The 18958-nt window shown below is 45.5% G+C and overlaps 1 protein-coding gene across 3 annotated transcripts in view; it reads right to left on the bottom strand.

Moving 5' to 3' along the window:
• LOC138472869 (interferon-induced protein with tetratricopeptide repeats 5-like) overlaps window positions 1-18958 on the bottom strand; it is a 156957-nt gene that overhangs the window by 54034 nt on the left and 83965 nt on the right. The window contains exon 1 of one of the 3 annotated variants that reach the window (XM_069611259.1): window positions 16603-16741. The exons of 1 other annotated variant lie outside the window; for it this stretch is intronic. In XM_069611259.1, the coding sequence (XP_069467360.1) occupies window positions 16603-16712 (110 nt within the window). In that variant the 5' untranslated portion in view covers window positions 16713-16741. Of the gene's footprint in view, window positions 1-16571; window positions 16742-18958 lie in introns of those variants that run through there. One more of the 3 variants, XM_069611260.1, reaches the window with a different exon arrangement.

The following is an 18958-nucleotide window of genomic DNA, read 5'->3' on the forward strand; positions in this document are numbered from 1 at the left end:
ACCTCCTCTCTTTGAGTGCGTGCCCGATGGCCAAATAGCAAACTGGACTAACCCCCGTGGAATCTACCTTCTATGACTCTGCTTCATTGTGCACTCAGCTGGCTGTAAAAGGGACCAACCCTGCTATCACCTATTCCAATACATTCCGATGTGTTTTACTTCCTCATGTTGCAAAGAGAAATGACAGTGCAGACAATGACCGTAAGCAGCCCAACAATATACTTCTCTCTTTCAAATGTACCGCACTATGCGGCCCGCTCCGTAAATGTTTCCACTCCCACCTCAAGTCACAGAGAGGAGAAATACAATACGAGTCAGCTACCGACTGTCCCTCATGAATGCGCGCACCCACGGTCACTATCCGCTCACGTTGGGCTGCTTCCCTCAACCCTGGAGAGGGGAGAGCACAAGCCGGCACAGCAACACGGCCCACGGTGGAACTCTCCACACTGGAGGGCCTGGCCGCCCTGCGTGTTCCTGAAGATCAAACTGCCCACTGTGCCTCTCAGTGCGGCTATATAAAATCCCTGGTCCTGTCCACCTGTCACCCAGATGCGGGGAACCAGTGACATGATTTGTTTTGAAATCACCTCATCCACGCTCTCATTCCCCCTGCGGGTTGGCCACACCAAGTCCCCCGGGATCTCAGGAAGGAGACGATTCACAGTCATAAAAATAGGACTGAGCAATATGAACGTAAGCACACCATCCATACACAACAATGAAACGCCCATGCTCGAAGGTGGGGGTTTACACTCACCCCCTGGTCCTTCAAAAACCTTGTCCCTTAAGGTTTACCACATCCCTAGGTACATACAGTAACATTTGATATTTTCCATTCCACAACAACGGTACAGACCACCATTGTCGAGCATAACACATTGGTTTAAAGGATAACACTGTACAAGTAGTAGTTGGCACATGAAATCCCCTTCGGATGGCTTCAGACTCGTCTGCAGGAGCATTGTAGCTCAGCATTCTGACTTGCCTGACCTCTCAAACTCACAGTATCCCTCTGAATGATCTTCAGATGCAGCTCCTTGAAGTGTTATTGATGCAGGCAGACTGTCCTCAGTCACAGAGTCAGACCTTGGCAGTTGATCCTCTTAGGGAGTGGGGAAAATGCCCATGTCTGCACCAGCTGATACCTCCCTCTGGTTCTTAGTCTGTCCGGAGGGACCTGGAGTTGTGTCCTCGTATCCAATCCAATAGGCTATCTCTGAGCCTTCAGAATTTTCATCTTCTTCCTCTTCTATTAGCATGGGCTGAGTATCGGAGGGCTTTTGGGCTACCTCTGGGATTTGAGGCTCTTTATCCTCGTTATTCTTCTTCTCTTTTTCGTTGGAGGCCACAGACGGTACAGTATTTGGTCTAGAGGGGTATAGGACTTCTCTGTGGATTGTGTCCGATGCCTGAGTTCGGGCGATACTCTTACTGGGGGAAAGAGGGGCTTTACCAGCAGTCGGATCCACCTCCACACCATCCCCTATGGGTAGGAGGTGATTTCGGTGGAGGGTCTTCACATCCCTCTGGGTGCCTTCCCTTCTCAGTCTGAATACGGGCAACCTGTTCACTGTCTCTCGAACGGGTATGGCTGCGATTCCCATTGGTCTCCCAGCTTGTTTCGCCATCTCTTTCCTAAACTCCTGATGAGCACTCTGTCACTAGACTGTAGGTTGTGGAACCTGACCTTATCATCATACCTTCTCTTGTTTTGCTGTGCATTTGATTCAGCAGTGGCTTGCGCTAGTTGAAAAGCTTGTGACAGTTGGTCCTGAAGATCTCTCACATACTTGCAGTAATTTTCGGTGCCAGTCCCATCAGAGGAGGTTCCAAAACTCAAGTCTATGGGTAGCCTGGCATCCCTTCCAAACATCAGCTGAAATGGGGTGAACCCAGTGCTATCATTCCGGGTGCAGTTATATGCGTGAACTAATGTGGACACATGTTGGCTCCATTTCAGCTTCTCTTTGGCACTCAGTGTCCCCAGCATACCTAAAAAAGTACTATTGAATCGTTCAGCTTGAGCATCCCCTTGTGGGTTGTAGGGGGATGTCCTAGTTTTCTTCACCCCAATCAACTGCATGAGTTCTTTTATGAGTTTGCATTCAAAGTCTCGCCCTTGGTCAGAGTGTAGGCGAGCAGGCCAGCCATAATGCACAAAAATATTGTCCCAGAGTACTTAAGCTATGTTTGTCGCTTTCTGATCCCTGGTGGGATAGGCTTGGGCATATCGGGTAAAGTGGTCAGTCACCACCAAAATGTTCTGAATTCCGCTGTTGTCAATTTCAAGGCCGCACAAACTTAGTCCATGGGTCCAGTGCTCTGTAGATGTTGTAGTGCGGCAGCTGGGTGGTTTAGGGTTTTTCGGGCGATGCATCATGCACAGGTGTGGCAATACTCCTCTACTTCAGGGCCTAAGCGCGGCCAGTAAAATTGACTTTGTACTAATTCAAGTGTCCGTTAACTTCCCAGATGTCCATGTTGGTCATGAAGGGCCCCGTGGTCCAGGGTACATAGTGAGCGAGGTAGCACAAGTCAGTGTAGAAGTTGCCCTTGGATTTGGCTCTCTTTATACAGCGCTCCTCCCTTCAGCACTAGCGATTTCCATTCCTTGCGATATAACTGATGATTTGGCAGGTCTTTGCTGTCTGGGGGCCCTATCACGCCAGTACCTTTGCTCCACAGTACTTCAAGTAGTTCCAAATCTTGCAACTGTTTTTGTCTCAGCTCTGTCAAGTTCATGTGCGGCAGTTCGGGGGCCACCAGACTGGTTGCGTCGCAATAACTCACGAGGACCCCCTTTTCTGTCATCCCTAGGCAATCGATAAAGCGGGCTGACTCAGCTGTCTGGCTCACTTCTTTCCGGCAAATGGCCTTCATCATAGCCACTGAGGCTATCTCGATAGGAATGGACTCAGAGCCGTCGTCGGCAGGGGGTCTTCGGGACAGTGCATCAGCGTCTATATTACTGGCTCCAGGGCAATATTCTAACTGGAGGTTGTACATGGACAACGTGGCTGACCAGCGATGGCCAGTAGCATCTAGTTTGGCGGATTTGAGGATGAATGTTAGAGGATGGTTGTCCGTCCTCACTGTGAAAGTAGCTCCATAAAGATAGTCATGCAGTTTTCCGAATAATGCCCACTTCAGAATTCCAGCTTGTGCGCAGGGTAGTTCATTTCAGATGGGCCCAGTAGGCGACTTGTAAAAGCCACGGGCCGGGTGGTACCCTGCTGTTCTCGATAGAGTACGGCGCCCAACCCATCCAAGCTGGCATCCACATGTAGAATATAGGGCAGGTGGGGATCAGCATACGCCAGGACGCCAAGTTCTCCTTGGGATGGTATTGTGTCGTGGACTGCTTCCCACGGTTAGCCGCTGTCTTCTGTGGGGCCGGATAAACCTTAGTCAATTCAGTGATTGGTCGGGCTATGTTGGCGAATCCTGGCACAAACCTGTGGTAGTAATTGCAGAACCCCAGGAAACTCCTCATCTCTCGCAGATTCTGCGGACGGAGCCAAGTCTCTAGGGCTTCCATCTATCTATCAGGATCCACATGCACTCCTTCGGCGGACACCACATGGCCAATATACTTCACACTGGTGTGGCAGCACTGGCATTTTTTTAATGATACTTTCAGCTTCTGCTGTTGTAGACGATCAAAAACTTTCAGTAACCTTTGGTGATGTTCTTCCAGGGTCCTTCCAAACACAATCACATCGTCTAGGTAGACCAGCACCTTAAGTAAATTCATATCCCCAACCATCTTCTCCATCAGGCGTTGAAACGTGACTGGCGCTCCCGATATCTCCTGGGGCAAACAAATGAACTGGTAAAACCCCAAGGGGCAGATGAATGCAGTCTTCTCCTTATGTTCGGGCAACATAGGAATCTGGTAATATCCTCTCCATAGGTCTAAGACAGAGAACCACTTGCTCCCCACTAAACAGTCAAGGGCCTCATACACTCTGGGGGTAGTGTATTGGTCGGGCACCGTTCTGCTGTTCAGTCACTGGTAGTCGATGCACAGACGCACATCATGGTTCCTTTTTTTGGCCACCACAATGGGTGACACATAAGGGCTTCTTGACTCCTGGATAACACCTGGCTGTAGTAATTCTTCAAGATGACGGTGCACGTCCTCCACATCAGCCGGCGCTATTCTTCGCAACCTTTCTCAAAAAAGAGTGGTATCGTTCAATCGGATGTGGTGTTGCACCCCCTTGTATTCCCCCAAGTCCCATTCACTGGTCGAAAACTCATCGGCACTCAGGGACAGCTGGTCTCATAAAGGATCTTTTTCACGTTCCGACAACGGAGATTATCCAAAGTTTATCTTTCCCACATCCAAAGGGGAATATAGGCTCGAGTTCCAGCTGCCTGTGCCACCGGGTCAGCAATATGCAGCCGGGCGATTGTCAGCCCGCCTGGGAGGTGCACTGTTTTTTCTGTGATATTATTGATAGGAACTCTAATGTATGTCACTCCCTTCCCAGTATCACTGACCAACGTGCGTTGGACCATCAGCCCTCCAGGCAGTTCTCCTCCTTCCAGCGCCTCCATCACTAATCTCCGGTAGTGGTAGGTTCCTCAGATGTGTACATGGCCAGGCACCATCACCGTCTGACCAGGCGGTATGTCCAGTTGACTGTGGTTGGTGGTTATCACATCTCCCACCGGCCCCTCTGGTTGTCCCGCCTGCTCCTGGCTTTGCTTGAGATAGGCCTGCTGGCAGGCTGGGTGCATGGTCAACGAGTGTGCAAACTTGGGACCTGCCATCTCCACACACATTCTGGTGAGTGTACCAAACAGGGCCGAGTTTGTGCCCATAACCAGGGGAACCTATGAATTCTGGTTCTTGGTGGTGCAGACTAATGCCAGGGTGGACATTGTTGTGTTTACCCCAGCCACATCCTGATTCTTGATCTTCACTCTGACGTACCCCAGATATCTGCAGGTCGCATCTCTGACACCCATCAGATTTAACCCTTCCAGGGGTCTACAGACAGGTGGGACATATGTTGGTGATAGTAGGGCTCGTACACAATGGTGACCTGGGTGCCACTGTCCAATAATGCAGTCGTTCTTTTCCCTTCCAGGTCAACTGGGATGGTCATAATGGGTCCAATGAGGCCAGCAGGGATGCCTCGGGGAACACTGGCTTGAGTTCACAGTTTGTGACTGGTCACGGCTGTCCCTTTTTTATAGAGTTGCAGAGCTCATGGACTAGGTGAAGGTGGTCAGCTGTGGGAACCCCCTGAGCCTTGTGGTGATACCTGGTGGTAGGTGGTTCAGAATTCAGTGCCCGGATAGAGCTGCAGGACTTGCTGGCAGTGGAGCTCCCTCCTGTTGATTGAGGTTCTAGCTGCTCCTCCGCTACAACCTCCTGGACGTTTCCCGACATTGCTTGGGCTGGAGTCAGTTTCAAGATATTAAAACAGGTCGCTACTCGGGCATAGTTCTGGTCTTGGCCACACAGACAAGTAGACGAGTGGAGTGAGTGTCATCTCCACATCAATGGCAAAATCTCCATGGTGGTAATGGAGCAGAGGAGGGAGAAATATGCTCTTGCGGCTCTTGAGCCCGTCGAAATGTCTGATGCTCTCTTTCATGTGATGAGGGAAAAGCTTCTCGGCCTCGCTGCTGATTGGCATTCAGACTCTCTCTGATTATCAGCTGGGTCTGCAAGTCCTTCACCAGTCATTGCAACTCCTCAATCTGTCTCTGCTGAGCAGTGGCATGGTTAGGTGCTCGGATCACGTCTTGAACAGGATGGCTCTGGACATTGACATCACCCGTTTCTTCTTCCAGTGCCCTTATGGATCTTAGTAGGTCCTCATAGGAAGGAGGGGTGTCCAGTTTCTCACGTATTCTCAACTGCAAAATGGGCATGGAATCTCCGTGGCCAAGGTTTTACCTGTAAGAGAACTTCCACCATAACATGGCATATAACATTTGGTATCTTGACCAGGTATGCGGCCTACACTTTTCACTTTACCCATGATGGGTTCCAAGGCACCAGTCATGGCTAAGACTTCATCAGTTGTAATGTGCAAGGGGACCTCGCCTACTATAAAACAGGTCTATGGACTAAGCCCCTCAGGTTTTACCCAGTGTAACACATATGCATGCACCATTTTCCCTCTTTGCTTTGGTTGCTTTTTTTTGGTTTTTTTAGGTAATTAGCCACTGATGTACTACACAGCTCCCCTGCCTGGTGAACAGGAGAGATATACCAGAATTCCTCTGTATACGGTAAATGCCCCCCCTGAGATCTCAGCAGTGCCTTAAAAAGTGTAAAGTGATTTTCCCTGTGGGGCCCCAAGGGGAGGGGAAGCAGCAACCTGTAGGAGTCCTGATCCAGGGATACTACACCTTACCGCACAAATGTGCGAACAAGAACCCAGGGTGGGAAGGAGGGTGGACCCTCATATGGGACCTATAGCAGTTCCCTGAATGTGCAGAATAGCCCCATGGAGGGGGTGGACCTTTGCCTATGGCCAGCCCCGCCCTGTGGTTAGCTGTCTTTTGGTCTTTTGTTTGAACCAGGTTAAATAAACAGTCACAGCCTCATGTCATTTGGTGAGTGTAAAATTCCTCATTTATATCACAGACCACAGAAAAGACAGCTAATCAGCGCCTCGTTATGTCCGAGTAATTCAACCTTTACATTTCCCCAAATTCAGGTGCTACATAAACCTTAAAAAGTCCTCATTACATTCCCTCTCTTTGGTTTAGTCCAGTGTGCTGCCAGGTTAAAATAAAGAAGTGCACAATTTATATTGGATATTTCATGTGTGAAAACTGCATTACATAACTGATTAACTTTGTACTAACATTATTAAAATACTAATTTTAAATTCTCTAACATTATAATGCAGTCGTCTATGCACAATGAAGTACAGTCCATGTTTTGGGTGCACAGTTTGAAATTAATTTTTCCATGAGGAAATGCACACTAGCGTTTTCTTCATCTCGTGGAGAACAAAAATATGTAAAATGCAGGAAGGAAAATGAAACAGTTGCTCTGGAAATCAAGTCTTCATTGTATTGAAAAATGAAGGCTGGCACAGGGCACTTACTCTGATTGGTAGGGAATGTGGGCAGACAAGCCACGTAAACAGGGGGTTGAATGAGAGTTTTCCTAAGAAATGAAATGAAGGGAGGTGGCAGTTCGTGCAGGGACCAAGAGACGGATGGTGCCTTATCTGCCGAACTCCATGTGGGTTGAGTGCTGGCTATGAGATAGAAAGCTGGCAGCTCCCCACATACGAGGGAGTTTGGCACTGAATCTGGGTGTGCAAAGACAGTGAGGTTGTGCGGGAACTTCAGATTTTACCGGCCTTGGTAAGATAAGTGCTAAGTGAGGAACAGATAGTATGCCGTACGTGTGTTGCTAGGATTTATTGCAGTGCAGGGAGGTTAGGAAAATTATATGTCTATTTCTCTCTCTACGTTCAAAGTGAGGGAACATAAATTCGTGTTTGCAAAATACATGCTTGTTTCTGTTGTTCTTTATATCTTGCAGGTGATGCTGTAAATATCATGTGGTAAGATTTTGCAGCTTGTAAATGGTATGTAATACAAAGTGTATATAAAAACAACTGAGACTTTAGTATCATTCATGCATCTGTGATTTATTTATGTAAGTGAAGTACAGAGGGGATGTTTATATCAGTGCAGTAGTGCATTTACCAAGTTACCACTGTAGTTAAATAGCAAACAAGAGAAAGTCAGTAGTAAATATCTACAAAGTATGAAGGTGTGTGTGTGTGCAATGTAATGAGTGATTCCTTCCTTGCATGCTGAAGGGAAGGGGTGCCTAATATGGCACTTAGATTACTGGATGTGCACAAGCCAGTAGTACCAGCCACAGACAATAGGTGGCGCTATGAATACGCTCATTGGGTTCTCTGAGGTGTTATACGTCTGGGGGCTCTCTGCAGGCGACTAAAAGACATTCTAATAGAAAGGAAAGGTTTATGATGGGGTTGTAGTATAAAAAAAACATGCTCACCACTATACCACAGGAATAAGATAATTCTGAAAATACCACAAAGTAAGATACCACTAAAATTACTGCCAATACACGCTAACAATATATGGTCACTAAAATAGAGTGATACCAAACCCATTCTAAATGTAAGGTCAATTTACCGCCAAATTACTGCCAATAATTTTACGGTAAGAAAATACCACCAAATCCCGAATTTACCCCAATGAGACAAAATCTCTTAAAAGTAATGGTGCGTTGGCAGGGAAAGTGACTGTAGAGCACCTTCTGGGCGTGGCAAGTGCGTTCCACACTACCATATGTGCATTAAAGGGAACCCATTTTGTGAGAGCAGTGAGACAATGAAAGTGAATTTCCGAATGTCTCAAATTGATGCCACATTCCCAGAGTTGGTGAAATATCTGGAGGCAATATTATATGCACATGGAACATGGTCATGAAATAATGCCACAGAGTGGCATGACCGTATCTATGGGGAAGTTCAGAAAGAACCATTGGACAATATTTTTGAAGAGGGTAGCATAATTCAGGTCTGCCTTCTGAGATTATTAAATGCCGCTGATAAACTTGCAGAGAAGGATTGTCTGTTACGACTATGTGCCAAAACATGGTTTATTTTAAATAGGTCTCTGCGAATGCAAGAAAATGATGCCAAGCTAATTAGGAGACTAACAGTTGAATTAGATGGAGTTAGTGAACAGGGGAACATGTTGAAAGCAGAACTGGAGGTATGTCAAAATGACATGCAGTCAAAGTGTAAAGAACTCGACACTCAATTGTCCCAAAGGAAAAAAATGTTTGAGGACAGTGGGCCTCATTACGACCCAGGCGGTAAGTTACCGCCTGGGTCGTACCTTTACCACCATGGCGTAAACTACGTTTACGCCATGGTGGTTGGCGGACTTACCGCCCCATTCCGAGGTTGGCGGGGCGGTAAGTCCCCAATCCCCATTTACCCTTCCCCATTCCCATTTTTGCCCCATAGGGCATAATGGGAGTGGGGAAGGCGTTAATTACGCCACCGTAAATTACGGTGGCGTAATTAACATCAAGGTCCCTTAGCGCCATGGATTTTAACACCTGCTAAAAGCAGGTGTTAAAACCTCCATGGCGCTAAGGGACCTCGGAATCAGGCGGCAAGGGTCGGCGCTGTTTACGCCGCCGTAAACCCCTTACCGCCTGAGTCGTAATGAGGCCCAGTGAGCAAGAATTAAAACACTTAAAAGGATTGGTAGATCACATTAGACAAGATAAAGACGAGGCTGTTTTGGAAATACAAGTTTTACTAAAAGAGAATTTAGCGAAAGTAGGTGAGCTTCAGATGGTTGAACAAGAGATAGCTAAAATGTTTCAAGAAAGGGACAAGCGAGACACAGAGTTTAATGAATGTCAAATGCAAATGAGCGACATGCAAAATGTGATTAATAAGATGGGCGATGAAAACAATTACTTGCGTAAGGAGGCAGATCGACTCCTTAAAAAGTGCATGGATTTAGAACAGCAGATATGCACTTTCAGGTCCCAGGACAAAAGACAGGGCACCACATTCAATGGGATTGAGGTGAATTCCATCTCTACACGGGGAGATAGTGCCCCAGTGGCTGTGCCGGTGTCTGAGCTTGGTTGCAGCGCCTTTGGGGGGTTTGACACACTCATTGGGGGTCACCACCAATCCCATACACCTGAGACAAGGGTTGAACCACAAAGTAGTGCAATCCCAAATATAGCGCAAAGTAGCCCTATCAAGATAATGAAAACAATCAAGGTCCTGATCAAACCGTTCAAAAAAGGAGGGGAGTGCTGTATAGAGGACCACTTAGAAGCAGTGCACGAAATATTTAAAGCTCTACACATACCTAAGGAACAATACAGACAATACTTTCACTTAACTCTGGATGCTCCCACAGCGAGCATCATCAGAGGATTAAATGAACAGCAGAACATGTCATGGGCAGAATTTGAAAAAGAGATTAGTCGTCATTTTTCTCCATTCCAGTCATTACAGGAGGCGAAAAAAGTTGCATACACGATTACAGCTGGGACAAATAGGTCCCCTCGCCAATTTCTTCAAGACTTAAAAAGAGCTTTTTCTTGTTTTGATGTATCTTTTGATCACAATTCCAATGAGTTTAAAACTGGCTATTTTTATGGTTTGCCGAAAGACATTATATCACAGTTAGTCCGCGAATTTGATTGTGAGAAGTCCCTTGAATGGATTGTGCACCAAAGTACAAAACTATATGAGGTGCTTTACAGTCAGGGTAGAGAGAGTGATCAAATGAAAGATACCAGATCAAAATCTAAAGAATCCTCGGTAACAGTAATGGAGATCAGGTCAGCTAAAATGTCACTTGAGTCCGCTCAAAGTCCAGGCAAAAATAATGTGACACCCGAACAGATGGGTACGCCACAGAGATTGTCGCCCTCTGCACCAATGTTTCAGTCACATGATCCTAGTAATAGGGAGAGCTACATTAGCCCTAGGTACTTAGTAGAGAGGCCCCGGGAACAATAATCAGAGACAAAATCAAGACCAAAGAAGTAATAGTCCCTTCCAGACATTGGGGACACAGAACAGATTTGACCCCAACACCATGATATTTGGTAATCAGGACAGACCCCGGTATGTGGATCGATTTACTGAAAATGGGAGTCAGCATAGGGGACAATACTCACAAAATGAGAGACAGGACATGAGGCAAAGTATGAATTATGCTCCACGTCAATATAATCAATCACCGCCACCAGGGGATTACAACCAAAGAATAGGTACACCCCGCTCCCCGCCCCACATGAATCAAGAGTTCAGAAACAACTCCAATAGGAATCACTCTCCTGAAAGATACCGTAATAGATTTAACCATGGGTAAAGTAACCAATATCGGCATAGGCCGCAAAGAGAAGATTCTAGAGAGATAGAAAGATTCCAGTGTCTCGAGGCCCAAGTAAAAATGTTGGCTGAACAAATAGGAAAGCTCTGTACAGCTCAATAACAGTCATCAAATGAAGGGGCAGAAGGTCATAGAAGCGACCTGGTGGCCTCTGATAATAAGTTACTAAATATTCATGACACATGCAATGATAAAAAGACAGATTGCCCTGATCCGGTTTTGCATAATGACTCTGAGCTGTTTAATGATTTAAAAACGCCTGCAAATGCACATGAGGCAGAAATTGCAAATACATCTAAAAAAGAGGTTTGGTTTAACCTAGAGTTGAATCAAACGTTGGAAATGTGTCCAAATGAAAAAGGAAAACGAGGAGAACATGAAATTCCACAGGAACAAAGAGACAGGTTTAAGAAAGATAACTCATGCACGGATAAAATAATTGATGAGGGAGTAGATGTGGATGTTAGAACACCCTCCCTAGACAATCAAGGTGCTAGTAAAATACAGGCAGGAAGAATAAGTACTCAAAAGGAGGGTACAGGTCAGTCACCTGAATAGTTATTTGAGCCACAGATTTCTGAAGAAATTAAAAAGACTGGTATCATGCCAAATACCCATAAATGCCCAGAATTAGAAAATGACAATTTATCAGGTGATGTTTATACGCATATTCAGTTGGAGGATTGCAGTGTGAACTCTGATGATCCCTGGATGGAAGGGCGAACAGTAGCCACACTCCAAATGACCTCTGAATATGGTGAAATGAGTAAGGTTTCTCAAATGGAAATGGATAGAAAGGAGGGAAAAATGTCCTTTCATTTACTGATGTGCTTAGCCAAAAGTGAGAAGGGTCTGAGAAAAGTGAATCCTGAAATCAGTAAGAATTCACACTTTTTGTGTGTATAGAGGAAGTTGAAGACAGATATTATGCTCCCATTACTGTGGAAGAGAAGTGTAGTACATTTGCAATGATTGACACAGGCGCACAGGCCACAATTATGTCCAAAGAATTGGTAAAAAGTATCAATGAAGAGAGATCTCCACAGAATCAGGTCAAAGTGAAACAGAGTGAAGGCCCAGTACATAATTTTAACGGCGAGGAGGAGCCTATCGAGGGTGTCACTGAAGTAGACATAAAAATAGGAAAACACAGAATGAAACAGGACTATTGATCACATCTATTTGTGAAATTCCATTCTTGATGGGAACAGATTGCCTGAAAAGATTGTCTCCTCTCATTGATGGGGTGAATGGGGTTCTGTGGTCTTTAACCAAAAAACCATTAAGGTCTAAGAAAACAAAATCACAAAACAGCAGTGTAAATGAATGCCATACTGTTGCCAAATCGAATGATGCTGTGGAGGTGTACCTCCAGAATAGCTGTGTACCTAGTGTCACCATTATTTTGATGTGTCATGACAAAATGCAAAATGAAAGAGAAATACAATCTGTACAGATGTATTTGGACCCTAGGAAGAAATGGCAAACTGAGATAGATGAACACACATTGCGCTTCTATTTAAAAGAGAAGAAGTGCAAACAGAACACCATCCCTAAAGCAGACACAGAAAAACACATCACCACTCTTGCTGAAATACGTATGGAAGATGAGCAGCCATGTATTCATAGTGGTATAAATGGCCACTCTAAAATGATAAAAGCCACTTTGGCGCTTGAACAGGAAAGGAGTTTTATTAATGAGAAACTACTGAAGAGAATAATGGAAAGGGAGGAGCTCCCAAAATTTAGAATTAAAAACCAATATATCTCTGCTTTGGACAACCCAGATTTTGAAAATCGAATTGCAGGAAGGTGCATGATAAAGATTAATGTTGGACAAAAAAACATCTACCACAATGTGTGGATAGTGAATGGAACACAAAATGATTTTTATCTGGGCAATGATATCATGCACAGGATGTGCATGGTGTAAGATTTCCTTAACCAAAAAATATGGTCCCGGGTAGGCGGGCCTGTGCCCGAATTTGAAGACAAAAGAAAGGCTTATCATTGTGTACAATTGGTACCATATGCAAATGAATTACAGGTGAAGAAGGATATTACTATTCCTGCATTCACCAAACAGGTTGCTATAACATTAAAGCGCAAGAATGGACAACAAATGAAGGATTCTGATGCATTTCTGTGCTTGAATGAATCCATGAAACAGCAAGGGTTGGATTATGAATATACCCCATTGATAGATGTTGGGGAGGGGTCAGTCAAAATCATGGTGGATAATAAAGGATGTCAAGATATTCATTTAGAAGAGAATTCCTTAATAGGAATGGCCATACAAATATCACATTATACTGCAGATTTCAATAACATGGTGATTGGAAACATCCCTGAGAGATATGTAGATGCACAGGGTGTATTGCCAGAGTATCTGGATTCTCAACCCAAAGGGATGTTCAAGATTCAATCTGTATACCCTTATGATTCCAATGAGACAGTGTGCTGTCACCAGGAGAATTGTATAGTATTTGAATTAAATGAAAATGATACAGAAAATCAGCACATTGAAATGGAGGCTGATGTACCAAAATATTTAAAAGTGGCAGCTTTGCTGAGAGATACAGCCACACAGTTAGAAGAGAGCACAGAGGTTCCTCCACTGGAGGATTTCCCAGAATTTTCAAAAATGGCAGAGGAGCAAATGCTGTTAGCAGATGCATGCAGTAGCGAAGAGGATAAAAATGAATTGAGAAAAATATTTATGGAATTTAAGGACGTTTTTGCTAAAGACGCATATGATAGCGGCCTAACTGATTTACATGTTGCCACATTACCAGAGGTGTGTGGTAGAACTCCAGTATTTGTGGACCAATATCGATTGCCACTGGCATGCTTAGAGTCATTGGCAGAGATAATTAAAAACTTGGAGTCTAGGTGAATTATCAGACCTATTCATAGTACCTCCAACACTCCTATTTTGGGTGTATTAAAGCCAAATGGTCAATGGCGTCTGTGTGCAGACCTGAGGGAATTAAATAAAAGAGTGCCAGTGTCTAGATGGCTGCTACCATTCAATGATCAAGGTCTTGCTCAGGTGCATGGGTCAAAGGTATTTACCACATTAGATCTCAAATCTGGGTACTGGTGTGTGCCATTGGCAGAGGACATTCAGAATTTATTTGCATTTTCATTTGATAAAACGCAATACGCTTGGTCTAGAACACCATTCGGGTATGTCAATAGTGGGAATGAATTTGGCATATTTTTGAGAAAAGCTATGCCAGATGCAGCGGAAAGAGGGACCATAGTTTATGTAGATGATTTCCTGATAAAAAATGAAAACCTAAAAATCCTTTTTGATGAAATTAGACATGTAGTTGACCAATTGCAAAAGGCGGGTGCCAAAGTATCTTTACAGAAAGCCCAAGGGTGTAAGAAAAATGTGAATTTCCTAGGCCATGAAATAACTGAATATGGGTTAAAAGGTGTAAAAGGTTTATTAGGAATGACGGGATATAACAGGAAATGTATTGAAAATTATGCTGAAATCACTCAGCCATTGACTAAACTATTGAAACTGAATACGCCCTGGAAATGGGAAAAGGAGCAATCTGAGGCAGTTGCCAAATTGAAAGAATGCCTCATAAAGGCACCATGCTTGGCGTATCCCATAAAGAACACAGATTTCTTTAGGCCATCATTCCTGAAGAACGAATTCAAACCATGATTGCTGCTACCACGTGTTTAGATGACTTAAAAACCAGATTACAGTCCCAGATGAATCAGGTAAAACAACAAGAATGGCTTTTAAAGGGAGACCGGTACACCATCGAGAACAACCTACTATATTTCCAAGGACAGTTATATATCCAGGAAAAGAAACTGCAAACTCAAATCATTACAAACGACCATGATTCATTAGTAGAACACATCCTGGTATAGCCAAGACACAGGCTAAGGTAAAACAAAACTATTGGTGGCCCACTTGGAGGAAAGGCATTGCCCGATTTGTTACAACCTTTTGCGTCTGTGCACTGCACAAATCTCAGAAGCAAAACCCTGCTGGGTTACTACGTCCGTTAATGGTTCCACCAGTTCCTTGGCATACACTATCAATTGACTTTCTCACGGATCTTCCTCCCTGCAATGGTTACAACACCATCTTAGTCATTGTGGATTTATTTTCCAAAATGGCCCATTTTATCCCTCTGAAAGGAGTTCCAACTGCATCGACTCTCGCCACCGTGTTCTTGGAACAAATTGTCCAGTTCCATGGATTTCCATCAATCTTGATATCAGATTGTGGGACTCAATTTGTTTCCGCCTTTTGGAGAAGGTGTTGTGCAATTGCCAAAATTGACCTCCGGTTGTCCACTAGCACCCACCCTCAAACCGATGGACAAACCGAACGAACCAATCAGACGCTAGAACAGTATTTAAGATGTATGCTTCAACACTCCGAAGACTTCTGGAAAAACACTTTGGGTAGCCGAGTATGCATATAACAATTTGGTTCATGCAAGCACTGGACAAACTCCATTCTATACTCTACACGGAAGACACCCACAGTCAGTCATCAGTGTTTGATCCACCCGATACTTTGGAAATGCCAGCAATAAAAACTTTGCATGAATCCATCACTGAAGTTCTTGAGGAAGCAACAGAGCACTTGAACAAGGCCAACGAAAGACAAAAACTCTTTGCTGACCGGCACCGAAAAGAACCTCCCGATTACCAGATTGGGGATAAAGTCTGGTTAGCGTCTAGACACATACCTTTGAAAGGACCACGGGCCTTGCACCCCAGATATCTGGGCCCCCTTACTATCAAGGCAATAATCAAACCTGCTGCCATGAAGTTGGAATTACAATCTCACATGAAAATTCACCCGGTATTTCATGTCTCCCTCCTCAAGCCCATGAAACCAAATACACAAATTGATTCACCACCAGAGCCCGAATTACTAAATGGGCAACCCGAACATGAAGTTAAATCTATTTTGGATTCCAAGGTGGTTCGGTCCAAACTGTACTATCTAATAGACTGGAAAGGGTCGGACCTCAAGACCGAACCTGAGAACCCAGCGAATATGTTCATGCCCCTCGATTGGTTAGACAATTCCATCGTAATAACCCCCCCAAACCAGGGCCAGGAGGAGGATTACCCTTGAGAGGGGCCTTGAGGGGGAGTGCTGTCATGGCCACTTACCCAGGATCACAGGAGTGACACTATCACGTGGAGGGAGCAGGGTGCATCATGGTTCACGCATGTCCCCTTGGGACGTTTATACATGGGGGGCCTGGTTGGATGCAGTCCTGGTGCCTTTGGCACCAGGCTCATGGGAGAACTTAAACAAGACATTTTCATTATGGGCAGAAGTGCTTGGAATGGAACTGAACTTTTTTATTATGGGCAGGAATACGCTCAAGAACTTCTCACTTGTGTGTAATTAGTCCAATTGTGGCCTCCATCTGCATATGCACGTGCAACTTCTAGGAGTGGCAGGGTGTGGCAAGCAGAACTGAGCTAAGGGGGCGTGGCCTTAAGAGCCCAGCTATAAAAGCCAGCCCAACCCCAAGGCACACGCTTCGTGTTATTCTGCACCTCCGTGCAGCGTAACGCTCACTGTCGCATGGGATTCAATTTACCTGGAGAAATCCTGCCATCTACATTCATACTAACCATCCGGAGGATCCTGCTCTTACCTGAACTCTTCTTCCTGGCACTGCGGCTCACCTGCAAACATTTCGGTGCGCAGACATCTTCTTCCTGGCACTGCGGCTCACCTGCAAACATCTCGGAGCGGAGACATCTTCTTCCTGGCACCGCGGCTCACCTGCAAACATCTCAGAATGCAGACAGCATCATCTGGGCACCGCGGCACGATGCGCTACATCTGAACTCGCAGCACCTGCAAAAGAAAGGCAAAAGACAAGGTTAGACACATAACAGACATTTCGTTTAACGTGCACTGCCATTTAACCTCGCGCCTTCCCTAAAACCATCACTCACCTGCTGCCGGACATTGCGGTCACATCCATCTTCTGCTCAGCCACGTTCTGCGCCTCCACACTCGTAGTTAGGTCGCATTTCCATCTATTGGGAGAAAACAGAGAGGAGTGTTATTCAGGGAAAAACAACAACGTTGAGAGCAATAACATCAAGACATTGAGAGAAAGCAGAAAGAAGGGAAAAGACAAGAGACATTGGGAGAAAGCAGAAAAAGGGCAAAAACAAGAGACATTGAGAGAAAGCAGAAAGAGGAGCTTAGTCGCAGCTGGACTGGACTATTACTGTGGAATCAGTGAAGGAACTCAGTTCCATCAACAAGCACCCCTGCCAGAAGTAGCATGACGGAGAGCTCATCATTCACACTTACCAGGAGCAATGCCACCGATTGTTGCCACCCACAGCTGATCCGCAGAGGATGAAACCAGAAGAGGGTGATCTAATTCCCGGGAGGGCTGCAACTGTGCCCCAACGCCTCCGCAGAGACAAGGTGAGCATAACAGAGTGAGGGTACATTGGCCCAGGTGCCTTATCTAACACAGTATTTCAAAAACACATGAATCGAACATCTCTTTGAATCTAAATGCGTGTGTTTTACTCTTTGTTAGTACAAGAAGAATATTTGGCCGCATGGGATTAGTGATATGGAGGTGAGCTCGAGTGGCACAGGGGCGAGGGGCATGCAACTGTTACATGAAAGAGGTGTGGGGTTAGAGGGCTTGTGGTCTATATTTCTTTAGGAGGGGTCTGCGGGTGCTTAGGCAGGTTTGTGGAGACAGATGTTTTTTTCCAGGACCAGGCTCCGGCCCGGTCACACACACAGGGCAGTGATGTAAAAGGGATGAGGAGAGATACAGTGTTTAGCCTGTTACATTTCGTGCCCAAGCTTCTGTGAGAACAGGCCAGCCGCAGAGACGGCAGTGGGGAGGAGGTGGGGGGTTGGCACGCTGGCTGTGCGCGGCGACTAGAGGGAGAGGTGCAGGCTAATACTCAGTGTTTACATGTGGCCTAGTAGAGAATGGAGTCAGTAACTAATACAGAATGGAGTCTCGCGGCTCATAGGCCATGCACAGTTATGTGTCGTTCAATGGTCTATCCTACACCTTGGCCAGAGGTGCACTGTTAACCACGGAATGAGCATACCGTGTGCGTCATTAGGAATGAAGGGGGGCTTGGGAGACCCTTCCTCCCTTACAGTAATAAGAATGACTATGTGTCTGCATTGTAACTTGTGTGTACCACCTTAGTCTATGAGAATGCTCTTTTTGCTTGGTGCAACACTTGTCTCACATTGTAGCATCTTTGTTGCAGTCCTCTGTCTGAGATCGGCTCACTTTCCCAGCGCTGGTCGCTGACCATTGTCTGCGTTAGTTGGGTCACATGTTCGGAGACCTTGATTCTGAGCTGTGCAGCTCTGAATTATGAGGAATTATTCTTATTTACTGCAGCTGGTGCTTTTGTCATCCAGGGAATGGAATGTCATCCGTATCTTGTGGCCTTGGCAGCGGGTCCTGTCTCTGACGTTTTGCTCTTTATCCAGCCTGAATTCAGCTCAGCTCGGCTCTTGCTGAGAGGCCTGTGGCCTGCTGTACTTTTCCTAAACCATTATAGTGTGGTTTATACAATGTGCTGCTATACTACATTCTCCATGGGTTAGTTGCACTTGGTTCTATCAGGTCCCATAGGGGCTCCTGCAGCTCCAAAGGGTTATTCGCCTATAAGCATCTGCAAGCTTTGACCAGGATCTCTTGCTTCTTGTGGTCTGCGTTGCTGCGTTTAGCTAATGGCAAAAATAATAAAAGCAATGACAGTATGTGTATGTGTCTGTCCTCTAGCTATGGAACTGTACGCCCGTGTTCTTCATGTATTCAAGTGTGTGTTTATGTCCCGGAGTGCTGATGGCATGTGTGCTTCATGTCTAACGCTGCTTAGTCGTGGTGTCTCTAATGATGTCAGCAACATGGCAGGTTTGATTGTGCAACAGGAACTCCCTATCTTTGCTCAAACTCCTCCTTCCATAGCCGTGAGGAGATCCAGAACGTATCTATTCTGGAACGCCACCAACCATATTGCTCTCAGCTCT

The sequence above is a fragment of the Ambystoma mexicanum genome, chromosome 8, assembly GCF_040938575.1.
Source record: "Ambystoma mexicanum isolate Mex_15411 chromosome 8, UKY_AmexF1_1, whole genome shotgun sequence".
NCBI classification, from domain to species: Eukaryota; Metazoa; Chordata; class Amphibia; order Caudata; family Ambystomatidae; genus Ambystoma; species Ambystoma mexicanum.